This window comes from Ylistrum balloti, unplaced genomic scaffold (assembly GCF_031769215.1).
Source record: "Ylistrum balloti isolate Yb309-2 unplaced genomic scaffold, AGI_CSIRO_Ybal_v1 Utg369668, whole genome shotgun sequence".
Lineage (NCBI taxonomy): Eukaryota > Metazoa > Mollusca > Bivalvia > Pectinida > Pectinidae > Ylistrum > Ylistrum balloti.
In genome coordinates, this window is record NW_026781915.1 from 3,541,468 (window position 1) to 3,561,444 (window position 19,977).

General features: G+C 34.7%; 2 protein-coding genes across 2 annotated transcripts; one reads left to right on the forward strand and one right to left on the reverse strand.

Annotated features, from left to right (window-relative positions):
• Positions 1-6,433: 6,433 nt before the first annotated feature.
• LOC132561970 (asparagine synthetase [glutamine-hydrolyzing]-like) lies at positions 6,434-14,071 on the reverse strand. Its single transcript, XM_060226693.1, has 9 exons — positions 13,823-14,071; positions 12,605-12,842; positions 11,368-11,532; positions 11,021-11,113; positions 10,697-10,824; positions 9,668-9,794; positions 7,789-7,996; positions 7,253-7,490; positions 6,434-6,631 (listed from the first exon to the last, which is right to left on the reverse strand). Exons 1-9 carry the CDS (start codon positions 14,069-14,071, stop codon positions 6,434-6,436), a joined length of 1,644 nt encoding a protein of 547 aa, XP_060082676.1.
• Positions 14,072-16,213: 2,142 nt separating this feature from the next.
• On the forward strand, positions 16,214-17,197 carry LOC132561835 (membrane progestin receptor beta-like). Its single transcript, XM_060226543.1, has one exon. The coding sequence runs from the start codon at positions 16,214-16,216 to the stop codon at positions 17,195-17,197; it is 984 nt and encodes a 327-aa protein (XP_060082526.1).
• Positions 17,198-19,977: the final 2,780 nt, after the last annotated feature.

Consider the following 19,977-nt stretch of genomic DNA (forward strand, 5'->3'; position numbering starts at 1 on the left):
ATTAATACATCACTCTGGGTTATAAATGACATATTTCAATCTTAAACGAAAGAAAGTCGCATGCCAAATATCATAGTTTCAAAGATCGAGTTTAAGTTATCTGAACCGCTGGTGTTTTGAAGTAACCTTTATCTACGTCAAACTTGATAAAATATGTATATTTATACACAACAGTATACAACTCTATATTTTCTTCTTTGACACGTATATCATGAATGCCACAAAGCGCGATTCGTGTTCAGAGACTTGAAAATCACGTGCACGGCGCGTTGTGACGTTAGCTTAGACGCCCTGTATGCTAATCCTACCACATTATATATGCATACACATACTGCTTTGTCCCCTAGAATCAGACCCTTTAGACCCTATTCCTCGGTTCCCTTTAGTCCAACCCTTTAGATCCTATTTGGCAGTCCCCAGTAGTCAGACCCTTTAGACCCTACTCCTTTGTCCACTGGAGAGTGGGACCCTTTTAACCCTATTCCTCAGTCCCCAATAGTCGGACCCTTTAGACCCTATTTGACAGTCCCCAGTAGTCAGACCCTTTAGACCCTACTCCTTTTTTTCCACTGGAGAGTGGGACCCTTTTAACCCTATTCCTCAGTCCCCAATAGTCGGACCCTTTAGATCCTATTTGGCTGTCCCCAGTAGTCAGACCCTTTAGACCCTTTAGACCCTTTAGACCCTACTCCTTTGTCCACTGGAGAGTGGGACCCTTTTAACCCTATTCCTCAGTCCCCAATAGTCAGACCCTTTAGACCCTACTCCTTCGTCCCCTAGAGTCGGACCCTTTTCCTCAGTCCTCCTTAGTCTGACCCTTTCGACCCTACTTCCACAGTCCCCTAGAATCGTAACCAAGTGTAAAGGCATCTACCCCAGTTTTTATCCTACATAGTGTACTTGTGAGTTACCAAGTATTAGAATGATGTAAGTACTTAAATGAAGAATAGCCAATTACAATTTTAAAGTCGGAGGTTAAAGTTGGGGGCAGAGAAATTTTAAGGTCAAAGGTCAAGAAACACAGACAAATCGAAAAACTAGATTACTGAATTTTCAGGACTGAATTTCAAAATTATGGACAGAAAATATCATTTAGGATGAAAACTCGCATTGGTTCACCAACTTTTCACCTTCTAGGTATTGGTTGGAATCCCATTGGTTGCAGGGATTTTTCTAGGTCAAGTGTTCGAAAATTACTTTCGAAAATTTTGATTGCTGACATATCATCAGCCAGCAGTGTTTACACATAAGTAGGGTTTGTGCAGAGCCTGAAAATCCCTTGAATTGAGAATTCATCCTGAAACTCCTTGAAAATCTTGATATGTCTTGAAAACATTAGTTAGTAATATAAATAGAAGTCAGAATGGGTCACCTTACTTATTCAAATGCTGTTTTTGTTTCAGGTCTTTGATCCAAAACCAAATGAAATGGAATGGATTATCAATCATATGGGCCACTCACTTGACAATCATTAGATACATTACAGGTAACATGAAATACAGAATAAGATGCTCATACATCCAATATACCAAGACTGTGGTCCATTTAAATTTGTCCATTCTGTTTTTGAAATCTCACCATTATGCAGAGTGGTGGAAATGTCACACTTCAGGTTTCCAATGGGAAATTTTGGTTCAGTCATACGAAATGTTTTAATGTGAAGTGATCTGGTCAAATTAAGTGATACAGGTTTTCATTCTATTTTGTTCTACTACTTTTTCATGGGGCTGATTTATACCTTTTTTTGTAGATTTTCTCATAGATAGTGATATTAGTTCTTGTTAGATGCATAGGATTTACATAATTTCCCTACAAAAACAGGCTTCAACTTATGCTACTTTTTCTTGTGTGATAAAATTGAGGTGATTTTAATTTGTTTGATAAAATGCAATACTTTTGGCCAAGAAAAGTTGATGGCAATATTTATCATTTCAAAAAAAAAAAAAAAAAATAGAAAAAAAATAAGTGAAACTCCACCGATACAAATGTCATTTAAACCATCACGAAAAAGTTGGCTAGTTACAAAAATATCAGGTATCAGGTGAAAACAAATGCATTAATTTATTCATAGATATTTTACAGGAAGACTTTTGAAATTGATGTTAAAATATTGCTTGATAAATAATATATAAACTTCTATTTTCTTTGAAAAAAAAATCCTATAATTCTTCTACTTTTGACAATATAAAGTGCTGTGCTACCAATCATAGGGATTATATTTCAAATATGATTTTTATAAATGTGTAACATTGTTATGCTTAAGATGATGTCTTAGAAAAAACACAAATAGTCAAGATACTACTACTACAAGACTGGGAGAGTTTCGGACAAATACCTACAAGACATCCAAATAGAAGGTTTGTTTCCTTTGAATCAGATTGATGGTGCTTCTAGTCAACTTATAAATAAAACAAGATTACTAATCCAAAGAATATTTCAAAAACTTTTTTTTATCTGTACATCAAACTTGAGTCCTAGTATTATTTGCTGCTCTGACACACCAGAGAATCATTACTACTATACTAAAAGTGTGGATTAAAATATTTTAGTAATGAAAAGTACACAAGTTCTTATGAAAACAGATTCTTTCTGGGACCTCCATCATCTTTTCTGAATAACCTTAAAACACTATTTTGTTATCACCAGGCTTAGTAATTGCCTCTTACCTTCATGACCTAGCCCCAGTATCTTTGTTATATATTTTTACATTGCTAAAGGACTGTAAATGACTATATGAACAATATTGGTTTAAAACAATTAAGTAGAAATAAAACGACTGAAGTGGCCATTATCATATGAAGATATCTTTATTACAGACCTTATCCAGGAGGATTTACACAATATCACATCACCTGACATTGTAGGTGCCTATGAGCCATGTGATTTTTCTGTGTTAGATATGGCCGAAAAATTTGATGATGAATACATATCGAAGCCCACAAAAAATGAAAGTCTGCTGCTCTTCAAGAAACAGAAAAATACGGCCAACATCACATCAATGTGGGAAAGCATTTGACCTAAGCAAGGTTAATGATGGAAAAATTTGGAAAAGAAATTGAAGATGTACTGGAAAAAAACTCTTTAGAATTGTGGATAATTGTTTCATGCTATTTCTGCTGTTCAAATTTGTAGAAAAGCTTATTGTGGGTCACAAACCTGCAATAAATAGGTGTTCTTTTCATCGTTGTGGAGCAGTTTGTAAACAATGGATTGATCTAAGATCTAATGTGAAATCATTTATTAGCAACTTTTAAGTAACATTTGCAAACATGGTACAGGCATTAAATATGGCAGTTGAAAAGCATGCCTCTTTATGTTGTTAATACTTAATTTTGACCACTTGTTTTAAATCATAATTTTTTAACATCTTGTGTATCGTTGTCATTCCTTCATGCAACATTCCCGAATAAACTAGGATCAAGGTGTGTATATATATATTATAGTACAGTTTTGTATAGAAATTCAGGATTAGTGCTTTGTATAAATTTATAATGTACAGCGCCATTTTGTGGAGAACTTTTATTCACAAACAACATTCAATGGAGTTACTTTTATTTTTCAAGTTGTTGATACCAAAAATATAAATGATTAAAGTATTTTCAAACAGCAAGAAAGAGCAAATGCAGATGGTATCTTTCATGGATTTAGTCTCTGATGAAAAATCACTTGCAAGCATTGAAACAGTGATTAGTTTTTAATCAAAAGGAAGAAAAATGTGCCAATATTATTTGTAGATAACAAGTATATTTCCATTGGCTCGACCAAGGATGGATGAATTTGCAGTATTTCAATATGCTCAGTATGTTAAATTGCTGTCAAGAATGTTTGATAAAATGAATGACATTGACCCATTTTCAAGGTCACAGATAAATGTTTAATAATCTTTAAATGATTTCTTCTCAGTACCCTAAAAGTTCTGATAACCGGCCCATAGTATGCTGGAACGAATTAACAATTATGTTCATGTTATTTATATTTTCACATTTTAAAGGCCACAAGGGCCAAATTTGTTAAAATCTTTAATGACTTCTTGTCAAAACAAAAAGGTCAAGGCTGTTGAAACTGGTTTTTCAATGTTAGTGGATGAAGGACAATCGTTTTCAAATAATAGACCCTGGCCTTTGTTAAAGATCTCTTGGGTTAAGTTATTTGAGATTAAAATTTTTTTTTCAATAAGCAATAGGTTAGGAATAATGGCATTTGTGTAGTAGCGTGTATAAAGAATATGATTTTAAGTTTGCAGAAAATGTTTTTATGACCAAACAGTATCTTCTTTGTATGCTGTAGAGTGGTTATTACTTTATTTTCATACTAGATAGTAAAGAGTTTTAAAGGTTTTTCTTTTCTCTCGGCCTCAGGATAACAAGGGCGGGTAACTCTAATTTGTTATGAAAAATAAAAAATTGACATGACAAGCTCTAAGTATTCATATTCTTGAACTAGTATGTCGAAGGCATGCATCTTTTTGTCAGCAGCCACTTCTCCCGCCTCTATAAGTTAATTTCACGTGACCGTTATTGCTCGAACACGGGTTTTTTGCTGTTCTAATCTGAATACTTGTCAATAACTTAAATTAGTGTTAATCTTAGGATAGACATGTGAAGAACATTTCCAGCTATATCAAATTTACACGTAGTTGCGGTTACGTTCTCGACAGGAGGTGAAATGTCACCGGTGTAATGGCAGACAGCGACTGAAGTCGAAACTTATGATCAAACACCATTTGAAAATATCAAATACACTTAATTACATTTTTTATTTGTAATGTCATTCTATCAGATGATTTTCGAACCTAAACAAAATCCCCAATATACTCAGTAGTTCAATATTGTAAAAATAAACGGGGTGAAGAAATTATTGTTTTGCGTTGATCGCCCCCTGAAATCACGGAACAGCATGGTTTCTACAGCGGGAGTGTGGAAAAATATTCTGACTTGCACTGTATTTTGTGATATAGATCAAATCCGCTTTTGAGGCTATATTTTTTTAAGTAAAATATTTTGTGATGATTATTTCAGAACAAGAAAACAAAAATGAAGCATGCACTTTTAAAAATCTATATTTATTTTGTTGTAAACGAAAGGATCTTCCAAAATCAGCTCAGAAGGAAAATAAAGTCTTCAATGCCAACAAAATATTTTTGGATTTTCCTCAATCGCCTCATAGACTTCAAAATTTAGGTTCTTATCATCGCGGACGAGTCCTAGAAGGACGAAACAGCTTTATAATGCAGTTTAATGCATTGCTTGCCTCTACTGTATCGGACTCGTGTTATAAAAAGATGCTATTCACTTAACTTCTCTAGGTCCTTTTTCAGATTTCATTTGTAGGGGCCTTAGTTGTGCTATTGTGATTTTAGGACTGGTCAGAAAACAAAAATGTCTGTACACGGACATCCTGGATTTTTCATATGAGAGTTTGTTATTGCTGTTTCTTGAGAAGGACTGGGTGGATATCTCTGAATAGTGTGGGAGTTTTGATACCAATGAATACATAGTGAAAATGTGTTTATTTACACAATTATTTACATCAGTGAAGAGCTTAAAATAATATACATACCATTTACGGTAAATGACATTTCATTTTACAAAGATTCTCTGCAACTTTTCGATATTTATCGGCGTATATATTTTTTCGATTGATAATGTCTTCTTGAAAAAATACCACTAACTTATCTAACTTCTTTACTCTCGGAATAAAGATGCCCATTTCCATTATAACAATACCACCATGTTACAAATAACTCTATGATGTAGGTAAAAGAATGGTCTTGAGTAGAATACATCTAAAGCTTTCCATCCCGTCAATAGAGAAGTCGGACCTTCGTTCGACACGCTGTTTCAAGTTAAAATTCCTCCATACAAGAAGTTTCCTGTGTCCCTAGATATCACTCTCGCTTTTCTTGGTGTCTCCCGTTTCAGATTCATGACAAATTTCAAAGTCCTTCGAATATGGTTCATTTTAACCTATGGAACCTTATGAGAAATTCCCTTTCCTTCATTTGCCGATTAAGAACTTCGCTCCTCGATGGTTCCTTTATGACTAAAAGAACATTCATTTTATAAATTAATAGAATGTTAGTCAACGTTCATGATGATGTCCCTGATATTTTTCCAGTCAAACTGGGAAAATGTGTGAAAAGTGAACGAAAAAATAACATGGAGTCAAAATAAGATACGAATTGTTCCCCTTGAGAGTGGTATAGACATAAGATCGTAATTGTTGTTTATTTCGAAAAGGAAGGAGTGGAGATTGACCTCAACTGAAGTTCTGTATGTTCTATTGTAAACAATTTTGGATCAAATATATTCCTTTCACATATATTCTATAAAAAAGACAAGGACAGTGAATGAAGAATTCTTACACTCTTTATTTTATTTTGAATTTCAAACCCAATATACCATAGAATTAATCACAGGCTTCAGTATATGAATTACTGTTTATAGTGACTTAACGTCCTTCCGGAGGGGTCAGTAGACAATGACCATTTGGCCGTCCATTGGTGTGGTGTTAGATGATCCTGTCCGGGGTAGAATTTCTCAAATATCCTACGGTAATACAGAGCCTCTTTAGTGACGGGGGTGTTAAAGGGATATTGGCACACGCTTTCTATGAGTTCCGAATCGTCGATCTGTCAAGGTTTAACAAAATCAAAAATTCATTCAAAGCAGATTGCATTCAGATCAACCACAAACTGTAATTTTAATTATTACTTTATAGGTTTAACAAAATTGTTGGCAAAATTAAACATTCTGTTGTTTGTAAATTAAGTGTTGTTTTATATATTTTTATGTCAGAAATATGTTTATTTTGTGGATGTACTTTTAAATCATATATGCATCTCTAAAGATTTTGTTGATATACCTGGTAATGTCCACATCGTTCTAAAGACATATCGACATATGTATGATGGCAGTTGATGGTTGACTTGGGTCAATATATGATTTTTATGTAAGTAACGATAAAAAATAGTGACCAAATACCAAATGAATCGTATTGTCTTAAAGAAAACGACTGTCAAGGAAGTAAAAGTATTGGATACACACCAAAAAAGATGCTTTTTTTTAAACATTCACACACCTATCACTTTGTAAATGTTGCACTGAAAGGTGTTTCCGTCATTTTCCTGTCCTCGTTCCATTATCAAACATGTTATAGTGTCTTTTCGCTAAGAAACATAGACCAAAAAAACAAAAAAAAGAATGATGCAGCTCTGCATATTTTAAAAATAAGGAAGCATCTCAAAACTTACATTTTCGTCAAGGAAGTCATGTATGATTTCATACCAGGACTTTTTCAGGGTAGTCAGACCGTCACTGAAACCTTCTTTGTGCCTCCATAAGATCTCATTCGGTATCAAATCCGTGTCTTCGAAAGTCGAACGCATTAGTTGTTTTTCCATGCCATTCTTTGGAGCCCTTATTTCGGGGTCTAACGAAAGGTAGTAACTTGTGAACGTGTGATCCAGATAGGGCACGCGTATTTCAAGTCTTGAATGGAAAGATACATGTAGCTTTTGTTTAATTCCCATTTTTCTTTTCGAAACGTAGTTCAGAATTAAATTGTACAATTAATTTTACAAATGTGTTATTTTCTATATATGTAATGCATTGGTTTATTTAACATCAAAACATGTTTGGTTGCATTGAAAGATGCCCAGTAAAAACTTTCTCTTTGTATAATTCAACTTAAACTTTGATCAAGAGATAATGCCTCTTAAAGTAAGTAAACCCAATTTCGTTTGATTTATTATATTAAAAAATGAAAACAATAGAAAAACACACACACCCAAAAGCTGATGACATTCTATCAACCCTTTGGACGTCAAACATATGTATGTCCTTACAGAGGCGTCTGCTCTCTTTGTCGCCTTCCTCAACAGAGGGCGCGTTATGGAGGTAGATATACCCCTGGGCAACCTCATCTGCCCCCTCTCCAGACAATAAAACCGTAGAATCTGTCTTCTCCTTCACGTATTTACAAAGCAGGTACATAGCTTTGGGAAAAGTGAACATTAGAAATATGAAAAAAGCAATAAAATGTACTAAATCAAAACCAATCTCAATACTGTTATAAGCTTAAACAGGAATGAAAGTGAACTGTTAGCATATATATTACACGAAAATTCGCATAAACGGTCCATTTACTTAAGACGTGTCCTTCAAATCACGAAAGAAATAATTATCTTCAAATTATCTGTATAAGTACCTGCTCACAAAAACTGAACCGCAAAATAATCTCTGTGTGGTTGATATTTTTTTGTAATTATTTTACATGACATACGTAAGGAGATACAAAAACAACAAGAAAATAACATGTGAAAAATTCAGTAAAACTAGTGTAAAATATGAACAAATGATAGACTTAAACGGATACTCCGTCAATGGAGAATAAGACCAGGTGTTCTGCAAGATTAAGCGTCTTCTGATTCATCGACGACATCCTCCATCTAAACCTTGGTTAATCCAAGTAAGTAATGTGGCATTCCCAAATGAGAACAAAGTATACAACAACAGGACAACAAACGAGCATCAAACACGTCTAGCTTCATATCGCCCAATATATCAACCGTAAAACCTCCCCGTGAGTTTGTCAGTAGTCAACACCTTGATATTGTGATACTGAAGCAGGGCCTGAACGTTGCTATCCAGAAATAGAACATTCACAATTGGGAAATTATTATACAGCTTTGTAGAAAGCTGTCCATGTTGGTTTCATTGTAGGATTAACAATCTGCGAATCTCTATCTGGTGAGAATAACGAGTATACATGTCACAATTGTTTCGATATTCTACGGCTTGTTCCCTTTATCAGGATTTTCGTAAAATAGGGATTCAAAAGATGCAGGTTGGTGAAAATTATGTGGTCGTCAAAGTGGTCTCATTGAGAAACATTCTATCTCTTAGTGCGATATGGAGATGAACTCGTTTGATGCCCGTTCATTTGCCTGTTGATTTCGTTGTTGCATACCTCCGTCTCATTTGAGAACGTGACATTTTTTATCTTGATTGACGAAAATTTACACAGTAGGTTCGTCGATGGACTGGCCTTATTCTCCTTGCACTTTTTCAGGACTCACTGTGTAAATCTTTCTTTTGTTCATATTTCCCTTACCTTTATTGAAGTTGAGTTTGGATTATGCTTTTGTTGACATTTTGGTATTTTCTTGCTGTTTGTGTACATATCGGTATTTTATGTTATTTTAATTATAACGGGCTTTTTGATTAAATACTTTCTAGGCTTGTATGGTAACTACACTGCAGGTTGTTTTATCTGATAATATTATATCTGTTACACATCAAGGTCTTCGATTCTTCTTTCTGGTTTTGCATAGGGTTACTTGACAGTTGTTGTTTTCTTTAACTTTAGGCATTAGCATCAATGACGAATCTTAGAAGGGCGAAACAGCTGTATGATGTAGCATCACCGACGAGTCCTAGATTGATGAAACAGCTGTATGATGCAGCATCACTGGCGAGTCTTAGAAGGACGAAACAGCTGTACAATGCGGTTTAGTTTATTGCTTCGCTCTACTGTATCTAACTCTCGAAACTTGTATCTTTGAAGTTCCTCGTTTTCAAACTAACTTATATCTTATTACCTTTAACGATATAAATTACACAATTACTTACAATTTGTCATCAAAATGACGATCGCAATGACCTACCAGCTGATCCACGAATGGTGATGACGTCATAGCTCTCCAAAAAATATATGACGTCTTCAATTACGGAGATCGCCTCCATTGGTGTCAGCAGGATCTCGTGATGCTCAGTTCCCAAGTGTTTGGAAACCTATATACAATTTATATTAAAAGCATTTAAAAATTGTTTTGTTCAAAAAGAAATTGCATTGGCTCCTGAAAACTATTTTCAAATGACGTTATCTGTTAAATAGGCCTAGCTAACCAGTAATAGTCCAGAATCTCCTCCAAGTGCAGATATTTTCTTATCCTACCCCAAGGAATTATCTTTTTTCTTACCCATGTTCCCATATACATCTTCATTGATCAATACTAACAATATGTTATTGTATACCCAATACATGTTGTCGGTGAACTGTCTGTACATTAGACTCGTGCTAACTAGAAGAAACAACGAATCAAATGAGGTTGGAAGAATGATTTTAGTCACAATTTTGACATATAATAAACGTAGATGCTACATTCTGCAATGCGGTTACCGCAGACAGATTTCTCTTCCTTTAATACATTATGTGCTCAATATACATATGTTTTCCCATTCTAACATTCACAGGGGTATTGTACCATAATCTTATCAAACAACAACACTAATGAATCGGTTTGAACCATTCCCGAAAAAACCCAGTCACGGAAATACTAAGCAGCCTATGATAACACGGATTAGATGTTTTACAATTAGTTTTAATAAAATTGTTTCCAATTCGATTTTATATGTACCAGACACTGCGAATTTTAACTTTCCAATATATACGGGTTTTATCTGTAAATACGTTGTGTTCTGGTTAAATACTAAAAAAGAATAAATCAATTTGGTAGTGTTCAGTCGCCTGAAGATGGCCGCTAGACTTGAACACGTTAGCGAACTACCGTGTTGATTTTGACTTTTTAATTATATTAAAAAAATATATGATATATATGTGTGTTTAAACTATATAAAGATGTACATATTTGTGTTTTTATCAGACAGTTGCTTACATATACATATTTTCTTACCTTCCTTGCTGCTGCCAAATCGGGGCTGTTCTCCATACCAACTGAGAAGGTCTGGATCGGGTAAGGCAACTTTCGTTCCTTTGCTAACTCTACCAACAATGCGGTCAACAAGCTGGAATCTACGCCACCTAAAAGTAAATGCGATCATTTGTATACGTGGAAGGATTACTTAAACTGCTGATAATGTATAATGTTTCATTTTGTTTTGTTTCAATAATTTTTCCTTGAATATCAAGTACAAACACGATAACAATTGTTTGAGAACTTTGAATCATGGAAATCTTATTTAAAAGAGAGAGTAAAACATAGAAATGAAGTACAAACCCGACAACAGACATCCGATACGTCGGTCAGACATCATTCTCTTGTCTACAGCGCTCCTTAAAAACGTTCGGATGTTGACTTTGATTTCGTTTTCTGCATGATCAAAACAGCTGAAGTAATTATGTAGCAAAATATAGCGAACAATTAAATCAGGAAGTTGAAGAACTTACCCTCAAGAAAGAAGCATATTACATAAGAGTTGCTTGAGGTTGTTTATCAAAACACGAAAAAGATGTATTAATCAGTGCTGAAAGTCTAAAACGTTATGTCCTGTTGAAATCGCCATCACTCTAGATTGAAAATGAAATGGTCTTTGATCGAACCGGATATGACTATACCAATTTTACCAAGTGGTGAAAAGGTTGCAGCGTAACATGGAAAATCTCCTATTTGATGAAAAGTTGTGGTCTGCTTCAAAGAAGCGCGGCATTGCATATCGAGGCTATAGGTTTCCACGTGACCAGGTAACACCTCTTGAATCTTGTCTTGGTGTCCAATCATATCCACCAAACCTGCAATTGTATATATATTATTGCAAGTATCACTATAAAAATCCCCGTTACACAACCAACCGATAACCCCTACTCCTTCGCAGTCGCAAATAATATGCTTTAAAATCTGGAATTCGATGTCCTGCCCTATCCCCTACACAAAAAACTGAAGTCATATGTATTAATGTGTTAAGAAACCAATACCCAAGGCCGCGATGAAACTTTATGGTACATATTTATATGAGATGTAAAGCCATTTTGAATCCGTCTCACACAGCTTAGACGATGTTTGGGGCATATGTTTTAATTGATTATCATAAGTATGTATCTCATCCCTTCGCTGTCATGCACGTGTGGAATTCTAGAAATAGACCAATCAACACAAAGCGTGGGAAGCATTCAGTCAGTAAAAGATGTCTATTTACTTTACGTTGAAGCATTAGATAAACTTTTTCCAAATATCAGCTGGACCAGGTGGACACCAACATGATACAACTACACTTAGTCCGAGATTCGTTATTTCAGTTTAAACCTTCTTCTGCCTGTGATATATGCCTGTTACGGACTACTCAACGTTGTTTGGATTATCAAGAGTTCTGTAATAGATTATGTTATCTAACAAAACCTAGAGGCTGGGCATATGCTCTTGAAAGTTCAAGAACAACTCTTACTCACTGAAACGGCATATATGCCATCCTGGTGAATCGATGGGGTTTTGTTTAATGTTTCGTGTTATCTACGAAACAGATCTGCTATCCAAACTTTAAAATTTGGTCCTCTAGCTGTATCTCTTTAATTACCTACCCATTCCTTATTACGACGGTGTCTTTCAGCGTTTTAGTCTTCATATGACCATCGATGTTGCAATAACGTTATCTATACCCAAAAGTATACATGGTTTGGTATCCTCATGGAATTGCATAACTACTATCCTGATCTCACCAGGAAATACTTGATAAAATTATCTTCCATGTTCGAATTCAGCTCAATGACGAGTGTTGATGCTGAATGGGATTGTGAGTTTGTGCTATAAATACAAATAGAACTAAGATTTAGTCTTGAATACAATATCTTTTCTGCTTTAGCCACTCACCTTTTACTTCAGAGCACACTGATAATGAACCAGCTGCCGTAACAACATGAAAAAGAGGCTTGACTCCGAATGTGTCCCTACCGAGGTAGACCCTCCGGTTGACCGTGTCCAGTAGACAGAAAGCGAACACTCCATCCAAGTGTTTAGCGGCGAATTCTATCCCGCCCTTAGCATACAGGTGGATGATGGATTCCCCGTCACATTGTGAGACGTAGTCAAAATTAAACTGATTTCCTAACTGTAAAACAAACAGATCATCTACATCACTTTGTTTCTATATATCATTTGGTGCGAAACTGAATTGATCATGTTATTTCCCGTCTACGCATAGTAAAAATTAGAGGTTAGTAAGTATATGCCAGAAGATAATTGAGGTGTCGCCAATATAGATAACTGACGCTCAAAGTGAAAGCTTCACATTTTGTCAAATAGAGTCACATTCTCCCATACAATTTTGTTCAAATGCATTCTTGAATCTGAAAAAACGTTTTCTCAAACAAGGGGATTCATAGTGACAATCAGTTTTGGGTATTTATGAAAAATCCATTCAAAATGAAAAAAAATACCTATTTACAAAAGAGCCAGTGTGCCATTCGATTACCAATAGTCAAAACGAAACATCCACTAGCTATTCTTACTTTCAAATCTAGTAAAGACGATTTATAAATAGTAGAATTAGTAAGATAAAGTAGTATACCTATGTTTTATATGTATCAAACACTAACGACCCTGTTAATGCTGTTTGTAAACTTATTTTGCTGTTTGTTCAATAAGAATGTAGGGAAATTTAAGCACAACATTAAAAGCAAAAAATATCGTCTGAAATAAGTTCTTGTTGATAAGACAGAATACTGATTCACACAGATACCAAAATATGTTGTTGAGAGAGTCGCAGGAGAAAATGTAGCCGTTTAATTCCAAAACCCCGCACAGCATATATATATATATACTACACTCGTTTCGTTATTACCATATCAAAAGAAGGTTCGTAAAAAAACTTTATTTTTAGACAGTGGTGACAGCGTAATTTTAACATATATACTTACTAGGTAAGATGTGCAAGAGTAATCTGTTTATTTAATCTATTACAGGTAATAAAGTCTCACTGGGAAGATTGTAATATTGGCATTTGATTCAATGAAAAAGCAACAAACAAACAATAGCTTAAGAAGAAACATATGTGATATTTTTAGCCCTTTAATTGGCAGTCAAACTCACGTTTTTGTGGTTATATATCTCTCCGTTGTATATAAGCCAAATATGAGGATACTTGGACACTCGCATTGGCTGCATTCCTTGTTCTGGGTCAAGAATAGCAAGACGATAGAATCCAAGGCAACACGAAGGGAACTGATTTATACTTTCCAGTCGAAAGGCGTCGGGTCCACGGTGAGATATTTTGAATGCGGCGTTAAATTGTGTGAAGACATCGCAATCGCAACCAAACACAGCCCATATACCACACATGTTGATGTTAAACCGGTTGATAAAAAATTTTTTCGTATTTATTCATTTATCTCTACCTATATCTTTTGAATTTGGTATTAATAAATTACATTAAATATTCATGCTTATAATGACCCCCTCCCCCCCCCCCCCCCTCCCATCTGTGTCCAACGACATTAATTAAATTGCCGTTTTTAGTAGCTGATCACTTTATATATATTCGTGACACCTGGTGTAAAATGAAGATTAATATAATCAAGTTTTACATCGTTTTGTCGTTAGATGATCTATATTCTGGTTCTCTCAGTATTTGTCGACAGAGCTCATATGTAAAGTGTTTTTGTGTGGGAGTTTTTAAAGCTGATATCAGAGAGTAAGTCTCTAGAAAATAGAATGGTTACTTTGTGTTACAGCTGGATGAAAAACACGGATTTATCGAAATATACACGCGATATCTGTGTTTAATTAGTTTTCAATTTCACTCGATCATACATTGGGGAAAAACAGTCTCCTATGTCTTTTGGGTCAAATGCATCTCTCGTGATATTGCTGTTTGGCTCATTGATTTTTATAAGTTATCATGGAGAGAAAACGTCAATGCCTGTTTACTGTTATTCTCGTTCTTCCACAAGATACGGTCCTGTCTTCAACTGAAGCGATGTCTTTAACCACAGGCATGTAGCACGTGTTTTAGTTGGAAATGTGTTAAACATTCCTACCTTTTAAAATCAGTTTTTAAGCACTGATTGCAAACTATTTGTCTTCGTTCTAAATAACTAAAATGTAGTTATGAATTTAAATGGTAGTTATATATATATACACCCTCCAATCGCTTAAAAGACCAAATTTTAAAACAAGTCCAAACCAGAGAAATAGTTTGACATATAATAATGGTTTGTCCACCGTTTACTTTCTTTCATCGATGACCAAGACGGAAATCTAGCTGCACAGTTAAAAAAATGTCTTTTAACCCGAAATTAAAAATCGATTTTGTATTTATCAGTTTCTCATCATGTCATCTTTATTCAATTAATTTATTCAACTAGCCACGAATTTATTTTGTTTTATTTATTAATTTTGTCGTAAATCTTTGTCCGGAATCTTGGCTCTAAAATTAAGATAAACATTGTGTTTCCTGGTGAAGTGACACATTCCGGTAGGACCCGGTGACTGGTGGCGATAAACAAGGGTAATACAATCGTAACGATTTTGTTTAAGGAAGTTAATATGTTCAGTTGTGATACTGGGTGTTCATGTTTATGTATGCTGCAAATGCAATGTTGTTTAACTTGTACAGCACTCGTATCGCAGCAACTCGTCGGTAATCGCAGTTACTATAGGCTTCATATAGTTCAATGCTCTTTTGAACTTGCGTGTTGACAAGGTCATCACAGTACATTACTGCAAAGAAGCTGAATCATTGAACACTTGTCTTCAAGATGTTAAAAGCTGCAGTGATGCCTACAATCGATTATCAATATTGCGACAAAATTTATATATTACGCATCTATAGCTGGATGCTCATGATAAATGAATATTTGAATATGATTGGTCTTAAATAATCTTTTATTCGTCTTCTATTGAAGACATATGTATCATGCGCGATTTTCTGTTTTTCAAACATGTTTAGGCCTTTCTTAACTTTAGTACATACAGTAATGTATAGGTAACGTCTTAGGGGTGTCTGTTTGGTGTGCATGAGTGAGCCTCATGAATGGGCTGACCTATACTTTCTCAAAGGTAAATGTATAGGGTGAATGGTAGCTTTAGGACACTAAGTTTCTTCAGAAAGAAAACAATGCAACAGACCATATCTATTCCCCAGTGTCAGACTAAAAGCACTTCATGGTATGTTTATTAGATATAATGCAGTATTGTAATTGTTTTAAGTATGAATTTGTGAAAGGGCTCATGTGAAGCACACAGATACAATGCAGTATACTGTCAGACATAAGGTAACAACAAATATAATGAATATCAGATGCAAAACCCTTAACTTTAAAACACTTTTTTTTGTTTTACTTACTAAACCTATTTTATTCTTCTGAAGCACTCGAGGAAGGTGTTAATTAAAAATGTAATTTAAATGCCCTTGTTTTATCTTACAGGAGGAGGCCTGAATTAACAACATTGTTCCTATACAGAAGGCCTTATCTAACAGTGATGTTGACGTCCTTAGCTCCCACCACCACCAAAAAGGGTGTGCCGGTTGTGTTCCATGAACCACATGTGGAAACTGGATTCCGCACTCCTCACCAGCCCTGGCGCTACTATGTCTACAGTCTGTTCCAGAAACACAATGAATGCATGAATTGTTGGACACACCTGGTTGGCCTGTTCTTTGCTCTGAGCAGAGCCGTCGACTTTGCACAGAACCACAGCATGCTGGGAGATCCCCACATGTGGCCCCTTACAGCCGGTCTGATCACCATGGTGCTGATGTACCTGTGCAGCACGACAGCTCACTGTTTCTCCAACAAATCAGAACTTGTGCACTACACAGCCTTTATGATAGACTATGCGGGTATAGGACTGTTTGGAGTGGGTAGTGTCATCCTTCACCATCACTACTGTCATGATGATGCCTGGGTAAATTCATGGCTCCAGACTAATGCTGTCCTTGTGGGGATGATTCTTGGTGTAATTGTCTGCTTCTGTTGCAGTGTGTCCAAAGTTATATATAAGAGGCCTTATCCAGTAGCCAGGAAAATTTGGCAGGTATCGTCAGTGGTGGCAATTTACACCTGGTTAAGTCTACCTATACTACTGCGACTGTTTCAATATGCAGCTGTTGGTGTCTGGCACTCCAGCCTGGATCATCACTTACAACAGATGATGTGGTTTGCCATTGCAGGATTCTTCTTCAGCTCAGAAGTTCCTCAACGCTTTTTTCCTGGGAAGTTTGATTTTGTTGGCCACAGTCACCAGATATTCCACCTTTGTATCATCATGGTAACAGAGAAACAGCTCGACGGTATTACTCATGAATTAGAAAGACTTGCTCCAAAGTTTTCTACCATGGCTCTACCAACCTTCTGGAACAGTATAGGAGCAGTGATACTAGTTATCATCTTCAATGGAATTGTTGTATATTTGTTTCACCTTTATGTGAAAGAAAAATTGGTCTGTGAGAAAAAGGAGGAGTGAAAGCTATCATAGTGAGGCAGTGCTCTTTGGTGATTCTTTGAAGTGTGAATATTTCCCCTGCCCAAATTCAGATTGACAGATACCAGGTATATATGCTTGACCAAGGGCAAGAGTGTACATTTTCATTTTTAAAGTGTAAGACCAGAGGCAAATTTTGGAAGAAATGTATTAGCATGTCATTCTGTCAGTTTTTTATTCGGAATAAATACTATAATATGTATAGCCCTGGTCATCTGGAATAATACACGTAGAGACTTTGTTCACATGTAATGGCCCACATAAAGAAATTATCATAAAGAATCAAAATTTGACCCTTTTTCTGTGATAGAAAGGAGGATATATGCTTGGTAGTTTCATTAAAACAATATAAAATACATTGTAAAAGAATACTAAACTATTGTACTAAAGACCTTGTCATTCAGCAGCAGCACATGTTAGATTTTAGGTATGCAAGTCACTTAGTGCTCTTATGACTGACTAACATGTAAACTTAATTGTATTATTAATATGTTAACTTGTTTGCCTTGAGACATTCACATGATGTATATCAATTAGTTTAGTTGTTAAGATTTAGTTCTTCTAAAAATTCTGGTGAGTGAATTTTTTTCAAATGTTTGTTATTTAGTGCCGGGATACTTCTGTAGAGAAAGAGGTTCAAGAGTGTGACTGTCATTAGGGGGAGAGAAAGCCTAGAGAAAGAGACTAGAGAGGTAGATAGATAGATAGAGAGAGTGAGAGAGAGAGAGTAGAAAAACAGACAGTGACATATGGAGGTTGTAGAGAGAGACAGAGTCAGACAAACTGCAATGAGAGAGATAGACTCTAGAGATAGATAGAAAGAGAGAGCATCTGGAGAGAGGTAGACAGAATCTATATTATACATTTTTTTTTTCATGAAGAACAGTTTTTTCCAAGCTGAAAACATGACATTTTCAAAAACTATTGAATTTTATCTGTGAGTGAACAGGTAATTTTTCAAAGAAAAGTTACACATCTACCACAGAAACTAGATTATGTCAAAAATTCCTGTTGATCATTTCAACGCACAATGCCCAGTGACCAGTATTCATTTAGATTCAAATAAATATATGAATATTAGATTCAATGTTCTGTGCTGTAGTAAACTATTGGAAATACAATGCAGAACATTGACATGCCCATCATGATGGAGATGATACATTTAGGCTTACCTGTCTGATTGTGTTGATTTTTACATGTCTTTTATCCCTTGAGACAATAATATACAAGTAAAGCATTATATATAACCAGATACAAGATGATTGGCAGATAATGAAAAAAAATAATACTTTTGTATTCCTAGAGGCTTATTAGACAGAATTGTAATTAGGAATCTGCTAATTCTGCTTTCATAATTTAGTACATTCCATACCTGGTCCAAATGCTTTTGTTTCACATAATTTTATTTGTATATCACATATCCAGATTTACACAAATTCTTAACGTCCTCTGACATTTTCACTCCTCAATCTTCTGAAATGATTAATTATTTACAGTCCATTTTTGTCATCAAAGCAATTTTAAGTGATCTACTTATCAGTATGTTACATTACAGCTGTTGTACCTGTTATTATGGTTTGATGATATTATACTGGTACACACAGATATGTCAAAATACAAGGGTACATCTCAATATTTGACTCAAATTTTAATGTTACATGGTTTTTTTACCAAAAGGCTAGTAGACCAAAAGACTTTAATTTCTCAGTTGTGCAATTTCTGAGTGTGTAAATTTTCTATCTACAAATTTTAAGCAATATCTTTTGTTTTTGTTTCCATTTTCATATTTTGTTTACATGCCTAGCTTTATTTTCCTACAACTTCAATATAGAAATTGTTGACAAGAAGCTGGTCAAAGTGATCAGAGCAGAGGGACTGATACTGTGATTTTGTAAAAGAACATTTCAAGCTATTTCATCTCTGTAAATTTTCTTGACACCAGTGATTAAACTGTATTTCTTGTTTTTGTTGAATATTGTAGAATATATTTTGTATCTGTATAAGCATAATAGCTTACTACAAGTTGAATTTTGTTATCTTTGTTTAAAATCTGGTCTTTTTGTAGATATATAATATACATATTTGATAATATCCACAACAGTGTTTTTGTTCTGGACATTCTCCTGATATATATGTTATAGATGTACTTTATAGGTATTTTGTTGATTTACCTCAGATTTTTAAAATTTTATTTGTGTTTTTATTTTCTTTTTTGTGTGTTTTTTTTTCTGTTTGTAGTTTTGAATCATGATATCTTTAAGATATTGAATTTTTAACTTTTCATATTGCTTCAAACATAACTGCATATTGTTTTTAATTATACAAATGATTTGTTAGTTGCATAACCTTGTAATCTTGAGCTGCAAAATGTCATTTAGGGCCAGACATTTTTATTCCAATACCTAAAATTTAAATGATTTCTTGATTTTTGGCTGGTGAGGAAGTAGATGAAGATATGTCTTGATTTTTCAAAAAAAAAAAAAAAAAAATTTGCTCTTTTGTTTGATGACTGTGATCATGAATCGTATGTGTTTATTTTGTATATAAAATCCTCGGTGAAATATTGATTTTTGCACATTTTACAAACATTTATTTCTTGATAAACATAAGACACTAAAAAGAATTGTATAACTTATTCCATGGGAAAAATGACATATTATTTTATGTATGGCAACATCACATATATGCAGATAAATACACTACACATATACTTACAAATACAACCCTGAATACACTACGCACAAACCTGTACATATATGCTG

What these genes read in the sequence shown, in the direction of transcription:
- LOC132561970 (XM_060226693.1), bottom strand. Translation starts at nt 14,071, where the DNA reads ATGTGTGGTATATGGGCTGTGTTTGGTTGCGATTGCGATGTCTTCACA. An exon ending in AGATATATAACCACAAAAAC is followed by an intron (nt 12,843 to 13,822) that starts GTGAGTTTGACT and finishes TTTGTTTTACAG; the next exon opens with TTAGGAAATCAGTTTAATTT. An exon ending in TATCGGATGTCTGTTGTCGG is followed by an intron (nt 10,825 to 11,020) that starts GTTTGTACTTCA and finishes ATTTACTTTTAG; the next exon opens with GTGGCGTAGATTCCAGCTTG.
- LOC132561835 (XM_060226543.1), top strand. Translation starts at nt 16,214, where the DNA reads ATGTTGACGTCCTTAGCTCCCACCACCACCAAAAAGGGTGTGCCGGTT.